The 18539-nt window shown below is 43.0% G+C and overlaps 1 protein-coding gene across 1 annotated transcript; it reads right to left on the bottom strand.

The window, feature by feature from the left end:
* Nucleotides 1-275: 275 nt before the first annotated feature.
* LOC107114365 (fumarylacetoacetase-like) lies at nt 276-18210 on the bottom strand (the record flags this gene model as incomplete). The annotated part of the gene is made up of 7 exons (XM_015415819.1): nt 276-489; nt 1504-1621; nt 5281-5382; nt 6547-6593; nt 14932-15007; nt 16614-16744; nt 18111-18210. Coding segments are annotated over 7 exons (651 nt in total), but the record flags the coding sequence as incomplete, so codon positions are not given.
* Nucleotides 18211-18539: the final 329 nt, after the last annotated feature.

Here is an 18539-nt window from a genome sequence, read left to right as displayed (position 1 = left end):
TCCATGCAGAGTTACTCCAGCCCTTGACATCAGTGGACTCTGCACAGGATTTCACTGTCAAGAGCAACATCCAGTACACACTCAGAGGAACTGCCTTTTGCCATCAGCCTGCAGATCAGTATGTGATGATTCAGGACACTGCAAAAACAGCTCTCAGGGTTCATCCCTGGTCTTGGATCCTAGTTGAAATGTAGCATTGAAACAGCTGGACTCACTAAAACAATATCCTTTGCTAAAATTTATGATTATGACAAACAAGAAGAATTTGAGTCCGTTACAAAGATTTAATGGCTTAAAAACAGAGGAAAACAACAACATTATTTTGTACCATAATGTCACAAACAGGAAGAAAACACTAAGAAAGGAAGTCTCCTGCCTCCATTTCCTCTTGGATACCCTTGAAAGAAGATACTCAAATCAGTTTGGCTGAGAGCACTTTTCCAGAACACTCCCCAAAGCCAACTCGATAACCATGTCCTTGACAGTAGCCTGCAGGATGAGAAAATAAAGTGGTTAGATAATCTTCTGAGCAAGAGCATGGCCTTGTTTGTTGTGGCCTTGAAACTGAGCAATGAGCTCTCCAAGGACACGGGGGGGGGGCATTAGGCAAATAAGAGGCTTACTGAACTCTTTTTAGATGCTACCAGGCTTATATTGAAGCCTGTCATTACAAACTTAGCCTTTCAAACAGCGTACCCCAAACATAATGGAACACAGTTCCAGGTGGTCAGCCATGCTGGTCTTAGTAGAACAAATCTGGAGTCCAGTGGCACCTTTAAGAATAAACCTTTGTTGGTCTTAAAAGTGCCACTGGACTCCAAATGTGTTATAATGGAACACATTCTCCTTAATTGTGAGTGACGTGCTTGCATGCCCCACATACACTATTTATTTCCAGGTTGTGTAAGAGGACTTAACCACACTTAGAGAAGGCAACCTCATGTGTTTCTGGGGAATCACTGTTCTGATTGGAAGGAGGTAAGCCCAAAGTAATGACTCATCCAGAGATGCAGCAAGCAGCCTCCTCAGGATACCTTGCCAAAGACACTTTTCAGCTGTTAAAAGAATTCAAGAGGGGACACACACACACACACACACACTCTTGATAAATAGTTTTGGGTTAATCTTATCACCTTCCTGCAAAGGTTAAGTTAATTTCTACAGGGTGTCGAATGCATGAATCCATCATTCCTGACACAAGAGTTCATGGTTTCTCAAGTACTTTCTTCCTCAATAAGCTGAACCTCATGAAGACCTGGTGTTGAGTGTGATTGACTGGGAATCCTGACATAGGTGATGTGAAAGACCCCTACCTGAGATCCTGGAGAGCTGCTGCCAGACTGAGTAGATAAGTCTGACCTTAACAGACGAAGGGTCTGACTTCATATGCTCACTTAGCCCTCCCACTTGTGAATCAAGCACCCACGTTCCTGCTACTTAAACCAACCCCATCAAGATACTTCGAGCACCTCACCTTTCCTCTCACTCCACATATATACACACCTGTTATGATGACTTCATCCCCATCTTGCAGAAATTTACGGGACTGGCCATTCCCAAGGTCAATTGATTTTGTTCCCTTCCAAGACATTTCCAACATGGAACCAAAGTTCTCGGGATCCTGAAAGATGAAGCAAGGACAGATATTTATTTAGCATCAGAGTTTTTTAAATGATTCATGCATGGTAACCTTTGGTACCACTGGCCTTCAAAACTCAAAGATGCTCTGCTGTCCTAAAGAATGTAAAAAAAAACCTTTATCAACTCAGTCAATTGAGGTACTAGGCTGATTTGTTTATCTCTAATTTAATCCTTTGTTCTGTGGAAGATTGCCTACAGAATGCTTTTCTAGCGGATGCCTTTGAAGTCTACAAGCAAACTGTTCAAACAAAACAATCTATAAAGAATCCTAATCAGGGAAGTACAGGGAAGAAATGTAAGCACATCAGTGGCATATGGCAGGATTCTCTCTCTCTCTCTCTCTCTCTCTCTGGCAGAAAAAAGACTACTACCACGTCCACCCCACCCCTCTCCCACACATTGCACTGTTTTTTAGGGTGGGATTATAGTCCTGAGGTGAATGTCAGCTGTGTGGCACACAACTATAAAAAGAAACATGAGAAATTTATTCCCCACGGTCCCCAGCTTCATTGACACAGAATGCACGCATAGCATCTAAGAGGGGGGAAAAACAGATGAGGGCAGAAGATAACTCATCTTTGCCCATAAACAGAACTTAAAAGACATTAGGACTACACAGGGAAGGGAGGTGTTTAATCATTCAGCCTATGCTTGGTCTTGCTAATTGAAACCAAGTTTCCAAGCTTTGGGTTTTAATGGAAAATATGCACCTTTTTCCTTTTAAATATTTACAGCACAGCAGGAGAGACAGTTTTGATTAACAAAACCAAGTGGCTTCTTAAGGGTCAAAACATCCCTTCCCTGCATGCCTTTAATGCCAATTTTGTCTGCAGAAGCCTGCAATTTACATCCTATGGATTCACATATGAATAATCTCTTTCTCTGTTTGCCCTAATATTGGCTACTATAGAATGCTGTCCAGCCAAACTCCTGGTCTGTTGCATTAGGGGTTAATTGCTTTCTTAGACGTGCTTCTTTCACTGTTTTATCTCCCATGCCGTTTATCTTCTCTGCCAGGATGGGAGGGGAGTGGGTGCTGGTGTGAATGTCTGCTTGAACTTGCATAGTATGTACAGGACCATGGGAAGTGCATGATCTCAGCTTCTCACTTGACCTTGGAATGTAACTGCTAATTTGCAGGTGGGCCGGCCCTGAGGGTAGGCCTAGAGCTTTCGTGGTCTGACTGCGAACATTGATTGGGCAGTTTGCATAGGGGGGCTTGTCCTGGTTTTTGTATAGGGTTGGACCTGACATCCGGTGTCCAGTTCTGACACAGAATCTGTCTATGCTTGGAATCTCTTTACCTCCAAATAAACAAATCATGCTACTGCAAGACTGTCATGAGAGTGATAGAGTACAGGACTTGACAGCTACAATCTCCATCAGAAAGAATGGAGACCTCCTAATTATCTCTGCCCTACAGTAACTTGAAATGGATGAGGGACATCCATGCAGAAGACCTCTTCCATTTGTAGCTTGTGACATTCCCAGTCCAAGGTCTGACTGCATGATGCAGTCTTCAGCCTGTTTTCCTCCCACTGTGCCATCAATGTAATCATCACATTCATACTTTTGCAGGAAATGTGGTGAGTCTTGCTATGGGAAGGCACAAGACCGCCTTGCTCCCAGTATTTGCAATGATCCTTGGAATGAATCTCCATAATGGTATTTGCTACTGTGAAGATCACAAAAGGGACTCAAGTTCTCAGGTCTTGGTATGTGCCAATAACATTATTGGCCTGTCTGAATCTAAAGGCCTCAAATTGCCTGGTCTAGACCATAGGTCACTCTAAGCTGGTGCACAAAATTTTAACAGGCAGCTCTTTCAGCTCACGAGGCATTTCCCCCCTCCATTGGAAATCATGGAAGATGGGGGCACCTCCTTATGGGGCCCATAGAATTGGGACCCCCTGGTCCAATCTTTTTGAAACTTGGAGGGGGGGGGGTTGAGGAGAGGCACAAGGAGCTATGCTGCAAATCTAGTGCCTCTACCTTAAAAAAAAAAAAACAGCTCCCCTAGAGCCCAGATACCCCTGGATCAATTCTCCATTATAGCCTATGGGGCCATTAATTATAATGGTCCCCATAGGCTATAACTGAGCCAGGGGGAAAAAACCCTAATTTTGCACACCCCTCTTATGCTTTTCAGTATGATTTGTAAACTGCCTTGAGTCACAGGGAAAAGCGGGATATAAATATTTGAATAAGTAGCTTGGGCAGGCTGATAACATTTAAGCAACTTCATGTTTGTTATATTAGGCCAGAGTTCTGACAGTGATTGTTCCTTCTTTGTTATACTTGACCTGTAATGCTGGTTGTAATATTTCACTTAAAAAAAAAAAAACTAGACTGCAAGAGTTTTTTCCCTCCCAAGTGCTGGTATGTTTTCTAAGGCTCAGCACAGGGCAACGGTCCGAGGCCAGGTCTACCAAGGTAGTGGACTGGGGTAAGTACACCTGTTCTCCAGAGGCCAGGTCCATGTCCGATCCCCACAACTTACAATTAATACACATTTGTAGCAAAGTAGTATTTTATTGAAGCCATGATGGAACAGGAACACGTTCACTGTTTAGAATAACTGGGAAAGGTCAGAGCAGGGGATAGTAAAGCGTATTCAAACCGACAATAACCAATGGACTTGGTTCCCGCTCGTGCGGGTGGATTCTCAGATTCGTGCTCCTAGTCTGAGAAGCAACGGTTTCCTAAAAGATAAACAATTAGCTCTTCTCACACTCTAACTCATTATAGACTAAGCGAAGCCGTCTCCTCTCCGCACCTATGACCTTGCAGATAAGCACGTTTCAAAGCTGTACTAGCGTTCATAGAAAGGAATGCATAAGACAAGCATAATAGCAGGGCATGCGCAGATGGAGATGGGGTTTACATACAGGCTAGTTACGAACAGTACAGAGTTCTATGGCAGCTTGCTGACAGTCCATCGATATAGTGGAGACCAGGTATACCAATATAGTGGACTGTGGTGGGTAGATTTTTACAAGGTTATGGAAGTAATCTTCTAAGAAACTAATTTACATGATAGTCAAATGTAATCTTGCTCACAACTTTAATACTACTAGTTTTTTTCACTCACAAGGTAGAATTTCTGCTCACAACACTGTGGGGCTTAGAGGGAACACTGGTCTAGACCCATTTCAAACCACATCAGGACCCTTGGTGGTCTGGGGTCCAGCCCAAATTAGACCTTCAGGTACCTGATCATCCCACGTCTGTGTTGAAAATCTGGTTTTGGTGTAGTGTAGCAGGAGGGCTGGAGGTGGGGGATGTGGTGGAGTGACACTGCAAGTGTGATGGGAAAATCCAGAAGCAACTGCATTAGCTCTAGGAATTGCTGGAAACTCTATAGTAAAACATGATGGTATGACTTTACCATAGAGTTTCTGGTAATTCCAAGACTTATGCTGTTTCTTCCAGCTTTTCTCCAGAAATGACATCATCATGCTCACAATGCTGGTGAGTTTTTAAAATCCCTCTACCACCACTGCTTGGAGGAGCAGCAGGGAACAGGAGCTTGGGGTGGCAGATTCCCCAACCCGACGCGGGGCTTGGCTGGCACTTATCTCCACCTCGAGTCCAAATACAATCACTTTGGATAAGATGATGGCTACTGAAAATACTTACAGGTCCGCTGATGGTTCCAGAGGCCAGGAGATCTCCAGGCCTGAGGTTGCAGCCATTGATGGTGTGGTGAGCTAGCTGCTGTTTCATGGTCCAGTACATATGCTGAGAACAAAACAGAAGCAATTTAAGGTGCTGGCCACACCTTTAATCAGCAGGTTTCATTCTTCCCATGCTAATTAAGAGATCAACTGTCTGGGACATCCTTTCTCTGAGACTCAGATCCTTTTACAACTGAAGCACGCTGCTGGAACTAACATGAATCAATGAAACTCACTGATTTGTTCCCCAAATCTACAACGCAATTACAAACACAGTGAGGAAGAGGCCAAAAAATTCCTTGTACTCTGTTCCCTTAGGAGTTCATAGTTGATAGCCAGCACCTTCACCCCCATCAGTGGTGCCACAGGACTTTCAGTCCCTTTATCTTATCCTGTAGAAGTAAATGGCTGTCATTTACTTTTATAGCAAAAACCTAACAAAGGCGTAGCGAACAGCTCGGAACCTCTCCCCACCCTGAACCCTGATATCAGCAAGCCAGATATATGGGCTTTCCAAACTGCCTTTGTATTCCATTTTAGTAACTAGTTGCTAGTGGTTTTTCCCCTGTCATTTCAGACAACCCCGTTTTAGTAACCGGCTGCTAGTGGAATTTATTTACCATTTCATACAAACCCACTTGTGTCAGGTTAGCAAAGTATGGTTGAACCGCTTTTGAGGGAAACTACTTTTTTCCATTTTCTACCCCTTCGTTGCACTTCTGAATCACTGTGGTGTGCTGTTTAAAAAGTCCATAGCACTTCCTTCGATGCCGCTTTTTTCCCTCGGACTTTTTTTAACATTCTAATGTGAGTGCTATAGTGCTAAACCGCTATAGTACTGAAGTGCTATAAACGGCACCATTGAAATGCATTGACTCCCTTAAAATGTCCAAGGAATATCGCATGGTGAAAAAGGGTGGGGCGGGGGACGTGGCACTGTTTGAAATGACCATAACACTTCAGAGACAGCTCATTAACAGAAGGAAGTTAGCTGAATGAAACCCCCGTCCCTGTATTGCTTTATTCGAATTGAAAATGACATCCCCCTACCTGCAGTCCAATGTCCAACCCCTCCCATCTGAAGATTCTACCACTTCATCCAACTGTATTTATACACCACACGTGAGCTGCATTAACAGAACTTGCTGCATATGAGGGAGCCCAGTTCAAATCCCTGCTCAGTCAAGAATTTGAAAAACAGCAACAGAAACAGGGAAATGTTTCTTACCTTAAAGTTTGAACTGCAGATAGTAGCCGGCTTGCTCATTCCCTCCCCTGAAAAAGAAGTGGAGAACACAGAGGAATCAGGACTGTGTCAGTGCGGCCTTTTCAATGCAAACCAAACAGCTGTCTCCAGGTGCAGCCTAAATGAAAGCCTACCTGTGCAGCCTACATGAAAGCAATTAAACCTATTGGAAAATGGTTGCTAATTGTCCATAATTTGTTCTGCTTCCATGAGCTGCGAGGAGTGGTAAACAGGTAATGTTTAAGATTTTGACCTATGGGATTGGAGATGATAAAATCTAAGTGGACCTTATAACAATATAACTGTTTCTTATAGAGAGTTCGCACACTCATTCTGGCCAATAATCTTATTCCTGCAGTGGAAGAATGGGCATGTCCTTCTCTTTCCCATATAAGAGACATCAGGGCTGGGAAGACGCAGGTTCAAATCCCTATTTAGCCATGAAAACCTCTCTCAGCTGAATTTACCTCACAAGATCACTGAGAGAATTAAACGAAGGAGAAAAACATGGAGAAAAGCATGGAGCTCCTCAGAAGAAAGGGTTAGAATCAGCAGCCAATAGGCTGAGAGGCAGGCCAATATGCCAAGGTCAATGCTCTCTGTGGAGTCTGACTGTACCCAATACCCACTCCTTTTCAGGGTGGTCTGCTCAAGCCATCTAAGAAAAATCAGGAAGGACCCATTTGGGGGAATATACTCTCTCTGTGAGCGCAGCAGCTGCCGCAATGCACTCCCAAACATTCTCAGGAGGCCCAGATTGCAATCAGATCAGCTGTCTGAAACAAAACATGGAACAGCCGCATCACAAATTACATGTGCCAAGGAAGGAGCTTGGACACCACTTTCCATCGCAGGAAGATTACCAGCTGACAACATACACCAGCATTTCAGTGGTCCCATTATCACTTCCCAATGTGATCATCGGGACTGTGCCTATTCTGGAAGGTGTACAAAACCCAGCTTCCAGAAATCCATATATTTTTAGTAGAGCTTGATTCCTGGGGGGATCTTGCGAACAGGAGAGGGGAGCGGAAGGAAATGGGGCCCAGCAAACTCTTAACTCAAAATTAAAGGAAATAATGTCCAAGCATGAGCTTCTCTTTCTCAAACAGCAACTGCTTGTGACCAAGAATAATCATGAACGCATAGCATTCACACAATACTTTTGGTAGTCATTTACATGGGCTCAGATAAGAGGCCCTGATTTCTACTGGATTGATCTGAATTCAATAGCATTATGTGTGTTTTCATCTTTGAGATACTTGGAGACTGTCTTGAGTCATTTCAAGTTGGCAGGAGGAAGAAACATAGCAAGAAGGTCTCAAATACTGCACAGGCCAAATCCAAAATGGCTGCCACTGCCGGCAAAGAGGCTGCAGTTTCTACTGTCCCTGCTCTTGACTCTAATGGAGAGGCTGCTTCCTTTACTGTTACTGGTCCTTGGTTGTGCTCCCTTAAGAGGGATACTTCAGGATATCAAAGGCATTAGAGAGTTGCAGGGAGGTCCCCTTACTGTTCAATCTGAAATCAGTGAACTGAACTCTCTTCAGAAGCAGACATCTGAGCGATTTACAAATGCAGAATGCAGAATTTCCAGCCAAGAAGATGCTTCTACCTCCACCACACCCTCTGTTCAACAGCTCCAACCTGAGGTAAAAACCTTAAAGTCTAAAAGTCTACTGGAAAGCAGAAATTGTCATAAGTATTTACAGTTGGGGGGGGGGTCAGATAAAAACTGAGGGGAAAAATATGATGGCTTTTGCCCAATCTGTTTTAAGGGACACCTTATCTCTGCCCAAGGACTATAATCTTACTATTGGAAGGGCACACAGATCCAGAATGCAGCAGCCCACCCCAGGGCCGCCATCTTCCACTTTCTGAACTTTGTCACTAAAGAAGACCTGTGATCCTGGGCAAGGGCTATAATACAGTAATGGGCCCTCTTTTAGACAAAAGTGTTAGGGATTTCCTTACCTCAATCTGATCTAGATACATCCTTCAAGGCTTGATGTAGGTGCTTATTACTTCCATTAGACAGAGAATATACATAAGTTTCTCAGACTCGGAGAGTCAGCTCTCAATTGGACTATTTTCTTCTCAGTGGCTCCTTGCTATCTAAAGTGCTTTCTTGCTCCATTGGTTACCTGTGTTATTTATGACCACTCCCTTGTTTCATCGATAGACAGTCTGGGAGAGGCTGAAAAGAATCTCTCTTATAGAGATTAAACATGACAAGGCCTTCAGAAAGGGAATGGAGCTTCATATTAAAAACTTCCTATCTAACAATGTTTACACATGAGGTCGCCTAGCCCATTTTGTGGGTCACTCTTAAACCATACCTAAGAGACTTTTTAATTGCTCATGCCTCTAGCTCCTGTGCAGGAAAACCTGAATGGGCTCCCAACTCTATCCCCTATGTAAATGGGCAGCCTTGGGCTCTGTAACTGAGACTATACTGCTTTCTCTACTGTTACTGGTCCTTGGCTGTGCTCTCTTAAGAGAGATACTTCAGGATACCATCCCTGTAACTGAGATTACATCCATGTAACTGAGACTACTAAACTGGCCTAGCAGGTGGTTGGCACGCAGATGACCCATTCACACATAAGGAACTAATTATTAGGGGAAATGTATAAGCCTTTGTAAAGATATGAAGACCCAGGAGAAAAACAAAAAACCAACAATTCCCTTTTCCCTATTTTTCTGACAGAAATATTAGACATTTTGGAGAGTACTAAAAAAACTCCTATGAAATATTTTCTTTTTTAGCATGAGTGAGATGCTTTTAAAGACAAGGGGGCATGGTGTTATATATATACATATACATACACATACTTACTCACTCATACACACACACACACTAGGAATAAGGCCCATTGTTGAAATAAATACAACAAGCTCTAAAAAGAGGCTCTGGGAGAGTGCCCTTGCCTTGGGCACTCAATTTCAATTTGCTGTGGTGACCTCAGCACCTCAGCAGGGTATAATGACACAGACTCTACCATTTTCTCCAGAGGAATTGATCTCTGATACCTCACCTGGACATTGGCAACAATGGTTCCCCAGGAGGAAATGGCTAGTTTGGAGTGTGGAGTCTATGGCATTGCACCTGCCTGAGGTCCCACCTGTCCTCAAACCCCACCCTCTCCAGGCTCCACCCCTCAAATCTCCAGGAATTTCCCACCTGAAGTTCGCAACCCTATATCCTTCCCAGCCAAGCATCAACCTACTTTTATTTCCCCCCTCACTATTCAGCTTTCCATCTCCCCCCACCTGCAGCCTCTACTGTGCTCTGAAGCCCTGACTGCCACATCACATTGGCTGTCATAGGGGGGCCATCTCAGCAATGTATAAGGACACAGTCCACCATTTTCTCCAGGGGAACTGATCTCTGCCACCTGGAGAGCAGTTGTGATTCTAAGTGATCTCCAGCCCTCACCTGGAGACTGGCAACAATGGTTCCCCAGGAGAAAAAGTAGTCTTTCTCTGCAATGGGGACCAAAGCAGCTTACATCATTCTCCTCTCCCCCTTTTGACTTGCACAACAACCCTGTGAAGTAGGTTAGGCTGAAAGTCTGTGACTGGTCGAAAATCATCCAGTCAGCTTCCACAGCAAGAACTTGGGTCTAGCAGACCCTGCTCTGAAGTACTGACTGCTATGCCTAGGATAGCCAACCTCCAGGTGGAGCCTGAAGATCGCGAAGTATCACAACTGAACTCAACAACAGATCTCTCTCTCCCCCTGGAGAAAATTAACTGCTTTGGACAGTGGCCCTCTATAGCATTCTGTTCAGCTGAGGTCTCTCCTCTTCCCAGACTCTGGCTTCCTCAGACTGGCTTCCTTAGACACAGAATCTCCCTACCTGGAGCTGGCAACCCTAGTCAGGACTGGCCCCAATGGAAAGGGTTTCATTCCTTTGTCCTTTTACTGACAGAACCAACCTTGGTTGCCTACCAACAGCCATTGAGGGAAAAGTTAGTCCCACAGAGGAGCCGAGCAGGTGAAATGTCTTCCTCAGGGACAGTGAACAGTGGCTGGAGTGGGCAGGGAACAGGAGCAGACCCAGCTCCCAGCCAATGGCACATGAGTACTCTTTTTTTAAAATACTTTTTATTAGTTTTTCAAATATAGAACATCAACAAATACAAACAACAGCAAACAGTGCATAAAATAGTAAGTAAATTATATATAATATTCTTGTCTTTAAAAAAAAAAAAAAAAGTAGGAACCAGCCTACGATAAAGTTGTACCAATTCTAGTAGAAACTTTTAAACAGCAAGACTACCAATCAATCAATATAAACGACAACTGTGAGGAATAATAAAGCAGTTCAAAAGTGAGCAAACATTCTATATATGTTGTTTTTTAGTTTTTTAGCTGTCGTATTGAGATATGTTAATACAGGGAACCAAGTATCAGCAAGCTTTGAAATATAAGAGGTAGATTCTGCACTTCGAATTTGATCTAAAATTTTAGCCACAATAAAGAAATCCCAAAGTTTGTTTACCCATTGTGAAACTAAAGGAGTTTGTTTATCTTTCCATTTTGAAGCCAGTACTAACTTAGCTGCCACAAGGAGAATCGCTATCAAGTCTTTTTTTTTTGGAATATTATTATCATGCCAAAAATTCAATAGGACCGTTTCTGGCAGCAATGGTACTTCGTATGTAGTAATAAGTTTGATTTGATATATAATTTTGATCCAAAAATCTTGAATGAGTGGGCAATCCCACCAGAATGAATGTAAGTACATTTTTGAGAGCATTGTTTCCAACAAAGAGGTTGTATGCTTGGGTGTGCATGGTTCAATTTTACTGGCGTTAAATACCACCTTGTTAGTAGTTTAAAAGATAATTGTTTAATGTTGATAATATTTGTGGAATAGATGTTTGATAGCCAAATATTTGACCACTGAGCTTCAAATAATTGAAGACTGCAATCTGTGTTCCAAGCCTTTTGGTATGGAAATATCTGAGGTTTAACTTGTGTATGTAATATAGTGTAGATTTTAGATAATAAACCTTTAGAGTTATCAGAAGAAGCCTTAATCAATATCTCAAATTTAGTTACAGGATTGGATAAAGATCCACGAATTAAATCGTTTTCTACCAAGTGTTTAACCTGCAGGTATTGGTACCAAGGTAAGTGTTGTGATATAGTTGTATCTAATACGGATTTGTCCAAGAGTTTGCCTTTTTTCAGGATATCTACAAATTGGATTAAGTTGCCCTGTTGCCATAGTTTGAAATCAGATATATTGGTTCCTGGTTTAAACCAGCTTTGGCCCAAGAAAGGAGACATAATAGAAGGAAATGGTACTAAACGTTTCCTATAAGCATCCCAAACTGTTAAATTACTTCATAAAAAGGCATTAGACATGACCTTTCAGAACGTAGATTCCATATTGTTTCGTGTAAATAGCTGTTTTGAGTATATGCTTGTGCTATATTACTCCAGTCATTTAATGTAGCTGGTTTCATCATTGCAATAACATTGCAGAGATGAGCTGCATTATAATATTTTATAATGTCTGGAACATTTAGACCCCCAGAGCTTGAAGGTTTACAAATAATTTTGTAACTAATTCTGGGTTTTTTAAAACCCCAGATAAACTCCAAAAACTTTAATTGCCAAGAGTGTAAAATTTTATAAGGTATTTTCAGTAGTAATGTTCTAAAAAGAAACAGTAGTTTTGGAAAAAGTACTGTTTTGAATAAGTAAATTCTATCCAACCAAGATAGAGTTAAATTATGCCATTCTTTCATTAAAGTAGTCATTGAGCTGATTAGTGCCTGATAATTAACAGATAATAAGTCAGCAAGATTAAGTGGGATCTTTGTGCCTAAATTGACCCAATAATTATTAATCCAGTGATAATTAAAAAATTTTTTGATATATTTGCAGGAGCCATTGGACAGGTTAATAGGATATAGATTGCTTTTTTATTGGTTGACCCGAAGGCCAGAAACCTGTCCAAACTCTTGTAACACTGATTCCAACTGTGGTAAAGAGATTTCTGGGTTTGTGATATACATGACAATATCATCTGCAAATAAGCACAATTTAAAATCATTTTGGTTCATTGTAAGTCCTGTAATGTTGTTATTTTGTCTAATAATATTGGCTAAAGGTTCAATTGCTATAGCAAAGAAAATAGGGGAAAATGGACAACCCTGATGGGTCCCTCTACATAGGACAAAATCATCAGATATAGCGCCATTTATTTTAAGCTGTGCTTTAGGGGTTGCGTATAAAGAATGAATTGCGTTTAAAAATTTATGTCCAAAGCCCATATGTAACAAAAGAGATTTTAGTAACTTATTTCAACACTATCGAAGGCTTTTTCAATGTCCAACGATAAAATCAAAGCCTCTTTTTGAAATTTTTATGAATGTGCTTCTCCAGTTGCACTTCATTCCAGTTCAAGGTCTTGGTTTTAACCTTCAATGCCCTTTGTTGTCTGGGACCAACATACCTTCTGCACTGTCTCTCCCAGTATGTCCCCTGAAGAGCATTACACTTGATGGATCAAGATTGGCTGGTGATCCCCGGCCCTAAAGATGTTTACTTAACCTCAGCCAGAGCCTTCTCAGCTCTGACACTGGCTTGGCGGAACACTTTCCTGACTGAGATTCAAGCCCTGCGGGACTTAATGAAGTTCCAATGCGATCTACGCGTCGGATGGGCCCGCCGACTCCAAAAGACCACCTGAGGAGCCTGAAGAAAGCGGATGGGAGAGGCCGAAGCCGAGAGCCAAGACGAGCTGACGGAACATCAAGCCGAATCCCACTGGGTGCTGGTAGGCAGTTCCGCCCCTAGCAATATATGTGCCGATAGATAGGGATGATCTACTATGTAAGCTGCTCAGAGACCCCGTGGGAGGGGTTCGAGAGGGGTATAAGTCGAATGTTAAATAAAATAAATAAAAATAAATAGAAACACTAGGGGGTAGGCATGACGTGGTTGTGAATGGAATTTGTTGGCTTTACCTATAACCTGTATGTTCCTGCGGTTTTCCCCCAGTCCTAACAAAAGCTCTTGAACCCACAGCAATCATGTCTCTAATAATGCATTACACTGCCAATAGTGTGTGTGGAGAGTGAATTAGCTGGGGATCTGACACCCACCCTTTTTTGTCGCTTTAAAATTCCTGAAAACTTGACATCTCTACTTCAGGGGAGTGAATTTCACAATACTGGGGCAACCACAGAAAAGGACCTGCTCCTGGTGGACACCACTGGCAGAGGTGAAAGGTATGTTGAGATGTTAACTTTTCTGCAACCAGTTAAACTTCCTTCTCTAGTCCAATTTTTCCATAAGTGTTTCCATTTTGCCTTGAGCTGTTTCACATGTCTTAACACAGAAGACACTGAACACAGTATCTTCCATGTAGCTTATTGTATGTGACAATCACAAGCATTTTAAAAAAATAAAATACACACAGACTGGAAATCTCACATCGGTCTCCCTGTATGCAGAGAAATGAGGCCCAGTGCAATTATTTATCAGATGGCAAGGGTTTTTATCTTGTGAAGGAGGAGGAGCCTGTAAGAACACACACCACTGTGTTCTGGACCTTCCCTCTCCTGAGCACATAAAAGTCACATGTGGTGCTGGTGTCCCACAGTGGTGCTCTGTGATCAAAACCCTGATCTGTGCAGTCTTTCTCTCCCTTTCCTGAGAAGGAAGAACAGTGCAAATCAGACAGCTACACACAAGCTTCACAGCACACATAAAAACTGCTCTTTCACCATGAAAAACTGCCACCGCATAGACTCAGAGGTACATGTAACTCATAGACTCAGAGTAACACATAGTAACACAGAGTAACACATAGACTCAGAGGTACATGTAACTAACATAGACTCAGAGGTACATGTAACTAGAAAACATCCATATAACTAGAAAACATAAATATAACAAGAAAACTAGGGGTACATATAACTAGAAAACATACATGTCATTGTCACTTGGATGAGGAATATGTCACTTGCATGTCAATTCCTGCTTGGAAGCTTTCTCCATGTTGTATTCGTATCACACATGTAGCAGCTGTTATATTATCAAACCCCTGAGCAAAGAATATCCCCATTGTATTCCTGACCTGAGCTGGACGGCCCAGGCTAGCCCAGTCTTGTCAGATCTCAGAAGCTAAGCAGGGTCAGCCTTGGTTAGTACTTGGATGGGAGACCACCAAGGAAGTCCAGGGTTGCTACTCAGAGGCAGGCAATGGAAACCACCTCTATTCATCTCTTGTCTTGAAAACCCTATGAGGTTGCCATAAGTTGGTTGCAACTTGACAGCATTTTCCACCACCATTCCTGACCTCCTGTTGGAACCAAAATGTGTGAGAGGGTGTACAGTACCTTTAATAGAAACAAAGAGGTTGATATCAAATGTATAAGGCTGGTCATCACAGAGGTAGGGCAGAGGTTTGGGATCCTGAAAGAACAAAAGTAGTGTTATAGCCACTACACAGAATTATTTATTTAGGACATTCTTATGCCACCCTTTCCCCGAGGAGCTCAGAGCGGGTACACTGCTATGTGCTCCTTCAGTTTATCCTCAACAGCTCTATGAGGTAGGTTAGGCTGAGGGAGAGTGACTGGCCCAAGGTCACCCACCAGACTTTGTGGCACAGAGAGGGATCTGAAACTGGGTCTTCCAGATCCTAGTCTAATACTCTAACCACTACATCACACTAGGTTCTCACTCATGCAGGTTCATCACAGCTTGGTGATCTGCCTGTGTAAATGAGTCATCAGAGACCAAGCAATACAGGGAGAACTTTGATATCCACAACGATGTTCATCGTTGTGAGCCTGTTCACACATGCAGGTCGCCTGCTATCAGATCTAGAGGAATTGATGCACACTCATGTGGGAACTGCCCATAGGAGAAGCCACTGCAAGTCTGATTGCATCTGATCAATTTCGCAGTGTGGAATTTGAAATAACTGTTCCAGTGCACACTGGCAAGAAACTTTATACATGTTAATGTTTTTATGTTAATTTTTGTAGTAACAGGCTACTGTTTGAAAGGGAGTTGTTGATCTCAAAAAAACCCAGAATTGAATCCTTATATCCAGACTGCAATGCAAGCTCAAAGCCTCAGTTGCTTCCAAAACAAATATCTCAGTTAATATTCCCCATATTAGTCTTTTTCCCCCAGAATCCCAAAGCATGGCTTGGATTCACCAGAGTGTTTGCACAGATGGAATGAGCTCTGTTTGTAGAGAGTCACTTTCTGGTCTCCCACCTTCTATAGCAGCCCCATATACTCCCAGGGAGGCTGCTCCTGGGAAACAGGAGCTCTGGGCGTAGCCTTTGGGGGACATTTTAGGGTAACACAGGGAGGCCACACAAACGCTCCAGTAGATCCAAGCCCATGGGTTCTATTTAGAAAACAACCAATCATAATAAACCTTGAGTTTGGCAAGTCAATGGTTAACATTATAAAAATTAATCCATCTCATTAACAAAAAAAGCATCCATTAAAGTTGAATTGCAAAAGTGAAATTTGATAATATCTCACCAAAAGTCCATTTCAGATGATAAAGTGATGTCAATTGCCAAACTGGCACAAACTTTTTAGTTCACATTCCCACATCAGAACTGGCAGCCTGGCAGCAAGACAGGCTTGTCAAGCAGCAAAGCAAACATGGAGACCAGTTCGGACTGTAGCTGACCAACAGAAGTTTTTCAGACTAGACTCAGCAGCGTTAGGCTGAGCCCAAACTGTATTGGCTCCTGGGTCACTAGACCCTTGCTGAGCTGGTGACTGTAGTACCACCATCATGTCACTATAGTTGGTGATGCTGGAGCATAGTCATGCTAGCAGCTTCTCCTGGGACAAACTACCACAATAGGACAAAGTTTGATGCCTGAATCCCCCTGCTGAATTGAGATTGCCCAGTGCTTTACTATCGTGTTAAGATGAGAAAGAAGAGGATGCTTTCAACGCACTTAGAATCAAGTGTGGTGTGTGGCAGTTATGCACACATTTCCCTTTCCAAAAGACAAAATACATTTGCTCATGCTTTGCTAACCTGGATGGGGTTTGGCAGCACAAATGGTTGCAGAGCTTCCATTGTGACCACCCATGGAGAGATGGTCGTACCAAAGCTCTTGCCCAAAAATGGGCCCAGAGGAACATATTCCCACTTCTGAATGTCACGAGCTGGAAGTGAGGGAGAAGACAACAGCAACGATATTATTATACTATATTACTGCCCTTGGTCAAAAAGTGTTCCTGGTTATTTCAAAACCAGCCATTGATTCTTGACCTCTGTGGTACTCTCCCAGGTGCAAATCTTTCTTTCAACCAGTATTTCTTCTCTTGGGCTGAGTTCTCACAGAGGCGATTAACCAGCACAGTTACGTCTGACTCATCTTCTCTCCTCTGCCCCATTTACGATCTGAGTAGCTCAGCCAACAAGAATAGTGTCTGCCCACATCCCTCTATGACATCAGGCTAGATCAACCAGTCCTACCAGAAAGTTCACCACCACCAAATTCCTTAATGTATTATAGATATTTCAACAGATAGCTATATATCTAATAGCTATGCGTGGCCCCCAATTGTAGCTATCTAAATCTGTGGATTGAGGCCACACCAACACTAAACAGGTTTTTCTGCAAACCTGGGGGACTCCCCAGGTTTGCAGAAAAATCTGAAATGAAAAAAAAATACACTGGGGGTTTAAATTCCACTCAAATTAAAAAAGCATTGTCTGTGCATGTGCAGACAATGCACTTACCTTCATTCTACAAGGTAATGCTGGGAGCCACTCAGGGCCTGGCTGTGGTGGCAGATGCTGGCAGCCTCTCCAGGTCCTACAGTGGTGGACGATGCCGGGAGCTGCTCAGAGTCTGGCCACAGTGGTGGATGAGGCTGGGAGCCACAATGCTGGGGGCTGCTCTGGGCTCAGAGCAGCTCCCAGACAGCACCATTGTGGTTGGGCTCCAAGGTGAATAGCGGGGCCTGGAGCCACACCAGGCTCAGTAATTGGGATGGGGGCGAATGGGTTGCCAGCAAGAGTCTCAGCCCCCACTTGTATCTGTCTATATATCTAATAGCCATAAGCAGTCCCTGCTGTGCAGATGTACAACATGGCAACTGATGGCTATGGCAGACAAAATACAACAAAAAAAGCGAGACCTTGTTGCCATTTTGGTTTGGCAATATTCCTAATTTTGTAAACTATTCTCCTAATTTTTGTAAAGTTTCTTTTTTTGGGGAACTTTCCACTGACATGAATGGCTAACTTAATAGCACTATAGTCCCTGTTCCCAATCAGCACGAAAACATTCTCTTCTTACACCAGGTCTTGAGCCCCACTAAGAACCAAGCCTAATCAGCTCTAGTTGGCTCCATGAACAACTATTCCAGTGTGCAGTCATTTATGACATCCAGAAACCTCATCTCTACAGTATGAGCACACATTTGCCCAGTCCACCCATCTCCCTTATTTCCTCCTCCATATGACCTTCTCTTGAATGTTTCCAGGGGCTTCTTCCTGAAGTACCAAAACTGTATCTCTTACCACTCCAGTCGTTCATTAGAACCATCCCAAAGATGTGTTTGTGAGCATCATGGATGGGAATCGCCTCCCCAAGTCTGTTTCCAGGGCCCACAAAGAATGCCTGAAAAGCAGCAGAAGATGAACCCCCAAAAGTGGGAACTGTGGTTTTATACAAAGGTCCATGAGAAAGACCATTAGATAAGCTCAAGGGCTACAGAGAGGTAAGCATGCAACTTCGTCCATTTGTTTTCTTTAGTTTTATTTGGGTAACAAAGACCCTTTGGTGCTTAGGCAATTGTGGACCCAGAGGTTTGTGAGGCAATGGGGTCAAAGGCATGGTGCTGAGGGGTGGAACTGCACATACTGAATGAGCCAGCCAGATTTTTGGCTGTAGGAATCAGTATGCACCTAAGGGTTTAGCAATGAGTGAACCTGCCCATATCTTCCTGG

The sequence above is a fragment of the Gekko japonicus genome, unplaced genomic scaffold, assembly GCF_001447785.1.
Source record: "Gekko japonicus isolate JY-2015 unplaced genomic scaffold, Gekko_japonicus_V1.1 scaffold2212, whole genome shotgun sequence".
NCBI classification, from domain to species: domain Eukaryota; kingdom Metazoa; phylum Chordata; class Lepidosauria; order Squamata; family Gekkonidae; genus Gekko; species Gekko japonicus.
Note: the sequence above shows the minus strand (reverse complement) of the source record. Positions and strands in the feature narration are given on the sequence as shown.